At 38.2% G+C, this 9,408-nt stretch overlaps 1 protein-coding gene across 1 annotated transcript; it reads right to left on the reverse strand.

Moving 5' to 3' along the window:
* Positions 1 to 325: 325 nt before the first annotated feature.
* LOC143561450 (uncharacterized) lies at positions 326 to 4,265 on the reverse strand. The gene is made up of 2 exons (XM_077049538.1): positions 1,670 to 4,265; positions 326 to 940 (listed from the first exon to the last, which is right to left on the reverse strand). Exons 1-2 carry the CDS (start codon positions 4,263 to 4,265, stop codon positions 465 to 467), a joined length of 3,072 nt encoding a protein of 1,023 aa, XP_076905653.1. The 3' UTR covers positions 326 to 464.
* Positions 4,266 to 9,408: the final 5,143 nt, after the last annotated feature.

The following is a 9,408-nucleotide window of genomic DNA, read 5'->3' on the forward strand; positions in this document are numbered from 1 at the left end:
ATTATTAGTTAATCATTATCTATTCCTAGAAGTTGTATCATAGTTGATTTATGTTTCCTAGTTATTAGGAGTTGTTTTATGTAATCCTTTACCCTATTTAAAGGGATCTTGATTATTCAATGAAACAATGAATTATTCAATACCATAAACACTTTTAGTTACTACCCCACCAAGGTGGGAATTGACGACTAAATATTTGAACAAGTCCTTCTAAAAAGAACATCATATTACATAAAATTAACCTTCAAAGCCGCATTTAACTATTCTTAATATAAATGCAATAAAGAATAAAGAGATCAACATAACTGTAATGACCAAACACATCAAGCCAGAAGGAATCACTACTTAAATACTGAAAACCAAATCCTACTATATACATATTACATTAAAAAAAACAAGGCCAAATAAAAACCGGAAAACAAACTAAACCAAGATTCAGGAAAAACTAACCAGCATTTTTAACTTCAGATGCTTAAAAGATCACGGAACTGGTTTTGTTGATTGTTATTTGGAGCACTTGCGGGCGATTCCATGGTGGCTGCTGGCAGCGATGGTGACCTCAAAACAGGCGGATCTGCAGTCACACTGGCGGAAGCAACTGAATCTCCGCCCTGTTTGGTAATGGGAGCTTTGGGAACCTCGGTTAAGATTTGGACAACTTCCCTCATTGTTGGGCGTTCCACTGCTTGTTCTTCAACACAAAGCATAGCTACATAGAAAACATGCATCACCTCATGGATGGGCGGGGCTGGGAGTCTAGGATCAACTATCTTTGTAACATTTTCTTTGTTGCCACCTGTCATCTTTCTCACCCATTGCACGATGTCTACACCATCCCCAAACTCACCCACGGGTTTCCTACCAGTCACTAGTTCTAACAGAACTACACCAAAGCTATACACGTCACTCTTCTCGTCAACCTTTAGTGTGTATGCATATTCTGTGACCAAAAAGAGACATTCTTGATCAGTATAAAAACAAACCCATGTTAAGAAAACATAAACTTTGGCATGCATAATTATTTTGTAACCAAAAAGATACATTCTTGATCAAAGTAAACATAAACCCATACAAGAAAACATAATATATGAATACTAAAGCAAGCCCATCTCAAAAAACATAAACTTTGGTATGTATGAATAATTGTAACCGAAAAGATACATTCTTGATCAGTATAAGAATAAACCCATGTAAAAAAACATAAACTTTGGTATGTATGATTACCTTGTACCAAAAAAATATGCACATGATCCATTTAAAAACAAATCAAAGTTAAAAAAAAAAACACAAAACTTTAGTGTGCATGCACATTCTGCAACCAAAACGATGCATTTTATGATCAATCTAAAAATAAACCCAGGTCAAAAGTCATAAACTTTAGCATCTATGCATAATCTGCTACCAAAAAGATACATCTTTTTATCAAATCTAAAAACAAACCCAGGTAAAAAAGCAAAGACTTTTAAGACTGCATGCATATACAGCAACCAAAAAGAAAAGTTCTTTCTAAGTTTAAAGCCAAACACAGGTCAAAAAACATAAACTTTGTTGTGTATGCATATCCTGCAACCAAAAAGAGACTTTCTTGGTCAACCTAAACACAAACCCGTGCCAGTAAAAACATAAAACTTGTTTACAACTTTTAGAAGCCTGGAGTACATAATGTTACCTGGTGCAATATACCCGTAAGAACCGGCAATAGCGGACATGCATTCCGAGGTGCCCGAATCCTGCAAAAACTTAGCAAGGCCGAAATCGGCCACATGGGCTTCAAAATTAGAATCCAAAAGGATATTATTGGATTTCACATCACGGTGGAGGATCAATGGTGAGCAATCATGGTGAAGATAACAAAGCCCCTTTGCAGATTCAACAGCAATCTTGTACCTTGTATCCCAATACAAATGCCCACCTTTTTTCCCATGAAGCATTTCCCCTAAGCTTCCATTAGGCATATACTCATAAACCAATAGATTCGTCTCATGGTTCGAACAAAACCCTAATAACCTTACAATATACCGGTGTCTAATCCTCCCGAGAGTCTGGATTTCAGCATTGAACCCGTGATCATGAGCCGAACCACGACTCATAACTGGTAACCGCTTGACTGCCACAAGCTCGTTATTTGGCATTACCCCTTTGTAAACAATCCCAGCGCCCCCTTTACCAATAATATTATCTTCTTTCAAACTATCAAGAACATTATCACAAGTGAAGTCTAGTCTTTGGAAAGCTGTAAGCTTCCATGCCCGTGCTTCACTCGCCCGCTTCAAAGATCGGGCCTTTATGATCGCTGCAACTGCAAATGCAATGGAGCAAAGAAGCAGCCCGATAACAAGCAAAAGCTTGACTGAAGACGAAAGTGACCCTTTCGAATGTGGTTGATGAGTGCCATTGGCAACCCGATCTTTACACGGGCCTAAATATGGCCCGCATAGGTTTGGGTTTCCCAAAAACGAACTGGAATTGAAGTAACTAAACTGCCCGGTGCCTGGAACTAAACCCGAAAGATCATTATACGAAAAGTCAACAGAAGTCAAGCTCTGCATCGATGCGATCGATATCGGAATGCTACCAACCAAACGGTTACACGACACATTTAAATAATTTAAGATGTGCATTTCGGTAATTTCGGTTGGCACCTCACCGGAAAGCTGGTTCAGGCTGAGGTCAACATAAGTCAACAGCTGGCACTTACTAATATTCGGCGGAATCTCACCCGAAAAATTATTCTGGCTGAAATCAATCTTCGACAACTGCTGCAGTTTCCCTATCTCAGCTGGAATCGGGCCCGTAAACCCATTACCATCTAACAAAAGCTTCTGTAAACCCGAAAAGTTACTAATGCTAGCCGGCAACCGCCCCGTAAGCCGGTTGTTCGACAAACTCAACTGACCAAGACTAACCGAAACCGAATCAGTCACCGGGAACTCACCAGTCAACAGATTATCCTGCAACTCAACCTGCGAAAGATTCGGTAAACTCAAAAACCCTTTCGGAATCGACCCGTTAACGTAATTCTCCCCCATTCGGACCCGACTCAACGACATACATTCCCCTAAAGCCTCCGGAATCGGCCCGATTAAAAAGTTCCCCAATGTGATCAACGTCCCAAGCTGATTCCCAGTGCACAAACTACCCGGAAGCGAACCGGTTAATTTATTCGAAGACACATCAACTTCATGCAACCTCCCATTCTTCCCTAAATTCCCCGGTATACTTCCGGTAAAATTATTTTCCCAGAGCTGTAAAACCTCTAACTTCGGTAACTCAGCAATAAACTCCGGTATTGAACCGTGAAGCTTATTACGGAATAAGTTAAGTAATTTAAGACTCGGAAGGTCACCGTACGATTCCGGTATCTCACCGGTGAACATGTTATTAGACAGATCCATAGATAATAAGTTTTTTAAAGATCCGAGTTCTTTCGGTAATGACCCGGATAACCCGTTTACTTGTAGAAAAAGGGTATCCAGGTTTTGGAGTTTACCGATCTCCGGCGGGACTTCTCCGGTGAGTCCACAGTTGGCGGCGTCAAAGCGAGTGAGTTGTGATAAGTTACCGATTTCCGGTGGTATACCGTCGGTGAAAACGTTAAAGTAACCGATGTAAAGATATTTGAGATTTGTTATGTTTCCGATCTCCGGCGGGATTCTTCCGGTGAGCTCGTTGCCGGAGACGGCTAAATATTCTAAAGCTGGAAACCGGCCGTACTCCGGCGGGATAATTCCGGTGAAATAGTTTCCACCCAGGTGGAGATGAATTAAGTTTGACATTTCCGACACGTTTACCGGTAGGTTTCCGGTGAGGTTATTGTTGTAGAGGTCAAGTACTTGGAGTGAGTTTAACGTTGTGAGTTGTGGCGGGAAGGTTTCACTGAAGATGTTGTTGGAGAGGTTGAGATGACGGAGGCCGGAGATGGATGAGATCTCCGGCGGGATAGTTCCGGCGAGGTTGTTGACGGCGAGGGTAAGGTTGACTAGGTGACGTAAGCTTCCGATGGCCGGAGAAAGGGTTCCGGTGAGGTTAAACCCGGTAATGTTTAAGGCGATCACATGCCGTTTAAAGTCGCACGTGACGCCGGACCATGTGCAGTGGCTGGTGGAGAGGTTCCATGAGGATAGTAAGGATTGCGGGTCGTCGGAGATGGCGGTTTTGACGGAGATTAGAGCTTGGTATTCCGGTAACACGGCGGCGGAGGAAGTGGGCTGTAGGTGGAAGTGGAGGAAGAAGAGGAGGAGGAGATGAAAACCCAACAAACCCATTTTGGGTTTTGTGTGAAGGTGTTTGTTGATGAATGAGAATGAAATGGAGAAGATGATACAGGTGGAGAAGATGATGAAGATGGTTAAAAGGATACTAGGGTAGTGTTTCAGACAAAGTGATGTACAAGTGTTGATACACAATGTACAAGTTTTTGAAGCTTACTCTTTCTGGAATACAGCTTTTTCTTGGTCAAATTGTTTTGTCTTTTCTTTTCAAATTTGAAATAGTGAAAACCAGGTAACAACTCCGTTTTTGTTATTGACACGAATTTGGTTGGTATCGTTTAAGTTGTTATGATGCTGGGTTAAAATTAAATACATAGAATAAACCTAACGAAGCATTCAAAAGATCGATTGTGACACCAACAACGGGTTTGAGCGACATTTAATATATATAATAAAATGATCAAATTACATTAGAAAGGAAAAATAGCAGGCAACAACTATGCTGCAATTCTTTTTAAATGGTAAATCCGATTCTACTGAAAATAAAGTTATAGTTCTTCGGCGTCGATATACCAAATAAAGTTTTTTAATATATGGTATTAAGGTATTGAATAAAATTTTGATTTTTAAAAATTGGTGGTTCAAATTGTGTTATTGTCAAAAAAAAATTATAAAAATTTAGATTTGAAGTTCTAAAAAATAATTAAAATATATTTAGTTATGTTATAATATAGTATTACTTATAAACTAGTAATTTTCATATTACTCTTAAATGCTTATAAAGAAGGCATATATTTAGAATATAATATTTGTCGATGATCCTCCTTTAAACGAGGTGATACTTCCAAAAATTTAATTTATAAAGAGAAGGTTTTGGATTAAAGCTCTATCCATGTCAAAAAATATAATGGGTTGCAGGTGGGCTTTTCATTCGTGATGAGTTTTCTTTACGAAGGGGTTCAATTTTTGAGGTGATTTAACTTTAAAGCTCAATTTGGGTCATGCTAATATGACATCCACCTTCAAAATTCACACTCTTTATACGACTCGTATAGCTTATACGAGTCGTATAAACTTCCGTACTCTGACACCCACCAGCTTTTTGTAAAAGGTGTTTGACCAAATTCTTAAACGAGTCGTATGACTTATACAAGACGATGTTGATATTTATACGAGTAGTATAGCCTATACTACTCGTATACTGTCTATACACCCACTAGACGACTAGTATAGCCTATACGAGTTATTTTTAATCTTTATGCACCCTTTTCAGATCATACATACCAGCTTCTCAAACGGTGTTTGACCTGACTAAATACTTATACGAGTAGTATAATCTAAAAGAGCATGTGTATGACTAGTTTTATACGAGTAGTGTAGGTTATACGACTTGTACAGATAGGGTAATAATTTCATACGTACCGAGATTCTCACGAATTCGCATGATGAAAATTATTTGACACGATATAATATTCTGAAAATTATTTAACACGAAACAAGATTCTACCGTTAATTATATGACATGACATAATGGTGTAAATTAAAAAAAAAAGAGAAAGAAACAGACTGAAAATCTAAGAGTTTATTCTTTTTTAATAACTAGTATTGTATTTTTCACAAAAAAAATAATTAAAAAATAAATAATTAATATGCAGTTGTGTAAAAGTAAGCTATAAACGAGCTTAGAATGTTGTAGGGTATTCCATATGTTCAATTAGACGAGAAATAATTGATTTATCAGTTAATCATAAGAAAAATCCGATAAAATATTTATTTTAGAAAAGTTGTAGCATAAGTGTTTTTTATAGTGAGAATTTCTAGTGTTTAATAATTTAAGTCATGTAACCAATAGTACTCGTATTTGCGTTTGAAAAAAAATCAATTTTAACTATTACAAATAAATGCTACTAATGTCGGTAGAAAAGAATTTAAAATTCATCTCGTATAGGCCATACAACTCGTATGGCTTCCACTCGTATATGAAAATTCAAATTGTCTCGTATAACTCATACAACTCGTATAGGCCTCCACTCGTATAGGCCTTCTCGTATTAACTAGTCAACGGATACTGACAAAAAGCTGCCACCTATACGAGCAGTATGAGCTATAGGACTCGTATAGATGGGCCAAGGTGTCCAAATAATAAAATGGGTGTTTGAATAGAGAAGGCCAATTTAAAATATTTGAAAGCTACTTAATTATACTTTTTTCTGAAACAATTGGAAATGTACATTTTTAACGAAAGTAAAGTATTTATATTTGGAAAAAAGCAGAAATTGTTGAACTCAAGAACCGGTTGCTCTTTTTCTGGTAATTCTTTTTCGAAAGGTGCAAGTGGGGTTAACAAAAGGTGTTATTGTATTCCTTTTTCTATGGCACTTTTTGTCATTAATTTTACTTTTACTTTAGAAATAATATTTCACAGAGACCAAATAAATATTTTCTAAAAGTTGGGTTTTCAGAGTTCCATAAAACATAACTTGTGCATCTGGTTTATTCCATAACTAATGTTATGTTGAAAGCCAAATAAATCATATAACACATAAACATGTATACAGGGGCAAAGCTTGGATGAAAATATACAGAAGAGGGGGAGGGGGTGGTTTCAAAATTTTCGGATGAAAACGGGAAAATGTACACTTTTCATATAAAAATTTTCAAACGAAAGTCGGTGAATTCACACCATCAAGCAAAAAAACGAAGGGAGGGACCAGATAGCCCTTGGTTCTAAAGAAAGCTTCTTTATGCATGTGTCAATAACGCGTTAATTAAAAATAAAAATAAAAAAAGAAAGATGAAGAAGAGAATTTGATAGAAGCAAAGAATGATTTATTTCTCTTCCTATCCTTTTTTTTTAAATATTTTTTTTATAATCCTATCTCTATAAATCTATAATGCATGTTAGATATGCAAGTAAAAGAGCATAAAGTGCATGCATACATATGCATTTATAGAAAAAGAAAACTATAAATACCAAAAAGAAATGTATTTCTCTCGCTCAAAACATTTATTATTTAAGTTAATAAAATATAAAATTTATAAAGAATTTGCATAATATTACGTAGGTCCAGTTAGCATGCAAGTAGTGTGACCAACAACCAGCATTCACCAATGAGTTTACCTAATACCACTCCTAATGTTCCATTTTCATTCGTCTCTTTTTCTGTTTTTAAACTATAAAACAGATATAGAAAACCTTAATTATAGCTATAAAGAAATTTGAATATTTTAAAAACAGAATTTGTTTTTATTGATTGCAATTGTGATGTCACAATCGATTAAATAATCCACACATAAAGAGTCAAAAGAACAAAACGGAATTTGATAAATGGTTATTGAATAACATAATGGCATTTTTCTTATGTCTTTTTTAATTACGATATATAGACGACTCTTGATTTAACACGCCAAGTAATAAACATGTAAATAATTTAGAGTTGTTATTGACACGTGCTAATGTAGTTCATCTTTACAGGAGGTTATGTCACAAATACATACACATTAACAGGAACAAACACACCAACACTTATAAGACATACTGAAGAAACACTAATTGACCCCGGGCAGATTACGGATAATCTGGGGGTTAAATAGATGTTTCCCACGAGGGGTTAGGTCCGGCAAAGATGGTTCTTCTGATAACCTGCAAAACAGACACCGTGAGCTCGTCACTGAGAATGAGGGGGACCTCCTTGTGACCACCCTCCGGCGTGAGAATCAGACTAGATTGCTCTTGAATATAAGTGTATATTAAGAGATTGCTAGAGAAGATAAGATAATGAGATATCAGATAATGTAAGGTAATGTAATGTGTCCATACCATTCCAAGGTGTTGGAGTATTTATAGCCGAAGGTAGGTTTCCAAGAAGGTACAGCCGGCTGAATAGTATTCCTGTTCTGCCAACTGTGGGCTACGCACATGCCATGCTGGTAGTTGGTGGGTAGGCAGCGGCTGATAGTGACCAGGCCAGCTGTGTACTATTCTTTTCCACCAACTGCAGGCTATGCACGTGCTACGACAGGTTGGTGAGTAGGCAGCGGCTAATAGTGATAGGGGTTGGTGAGTGGGCAGCGGCTGATAGTGACCAGGCCGGCTGTGTACTATTCCTTTGTCACAGTGAGCTGTTTTGGTCAGACCTTTTGTCCATACCTCGTCAGGTACAGTACAAAAGGTCCTCCAGTAGCGTACGGACTGGCTCATTTGGGCGGGAGTATTCCCGGCTTTGGGCGGGAGTGTTCCCGGCTTGCTCACTCCTTCTTCAGGTGACATTACTGAATTATTTAAGAGTTAAGTGCCTTGTGCGTGTAGCCTTGCTGCGCGGGTAGCCTTCCCTGATGGCTAGTATCCGTTACTGCGGGAACAGGCGGAGTACGTCGACCATTGGGAGGCTTTTCCTGCGGGAACAGCTTGCGTACTGCGCGTAAGGACGTCACGTCTCTGAGCATGGTGGGTCCTGCGGATCCAGTTGGTTTCTGCGCAGACGTCTCTCTTCAAGGTGAGTCTTGCGAGTTTAGCCTTTGCGCAGACGTCCCTGTTGAAGGTGAGTCTTGCGGTTTCAACTGCGCAGACGTCCCTCTTTGAGGTGAGTCTTGCGGGTCCAACTGGGCTCTGCTGGGACCTACCTCTTCACATACCCATACACATACAGACACTAACGTTAGTACGCACACATACTACACATGCATACATATATAAATTCACATACCTATACACGTATTTTTCTTAAATTAAATAATTGATAGTATACGTATTGATTTTAAGTTAAATAATTAACAATAAAAACATACATATACATAAACACAAATTTGTTTTTAAATGAATAAAAGTAAAAACATAAAATAACTCAACAAATTACGGATTAATATGTTCGTTGGTAAATTTTATGGGTAAATACATACAAGTTCGCCCATTTTTAGATATGGAAATACACACCACCATCAGCCACGGTGTCGCGCAAACCAAATTTCACCACCGTGTCGTGGCTGCTGCGAACAACCACCACCACCACTGTGTCGTCTCCGTCTCTTCATTATGGTCGGTAAAACTCCCCTTAGCCCACATTTTAGATTTGAAAACACACACTCACCCCCACCATACAACAACGTCGAACAAACGAATTATCGCCACCATGTTGTCTCTGCAAACAACCACTACCACCGCGTCGTCTCTCTCTCTCTCTATATATATGTGGGATGG

The sequence above is a fragment of the Bidens hawaiensis genome, unplaced genomic scaffold (assembly GCF_021521415.1).
Source record: "Bidens hawaiensis isolate Kalapana, Puna unplaced genomic scaffold, B.hawaiensis_p1.1 tig00020676_1, whole genome shotgun sequence".
In the NCBI taxonomy this organism is placed as follows: Eukaryota; Viridiplantae; Streptophyta; class Magnoliopsida; order Asterales; family Asteraceae; genus Bidens; species Bidens hawaiensis.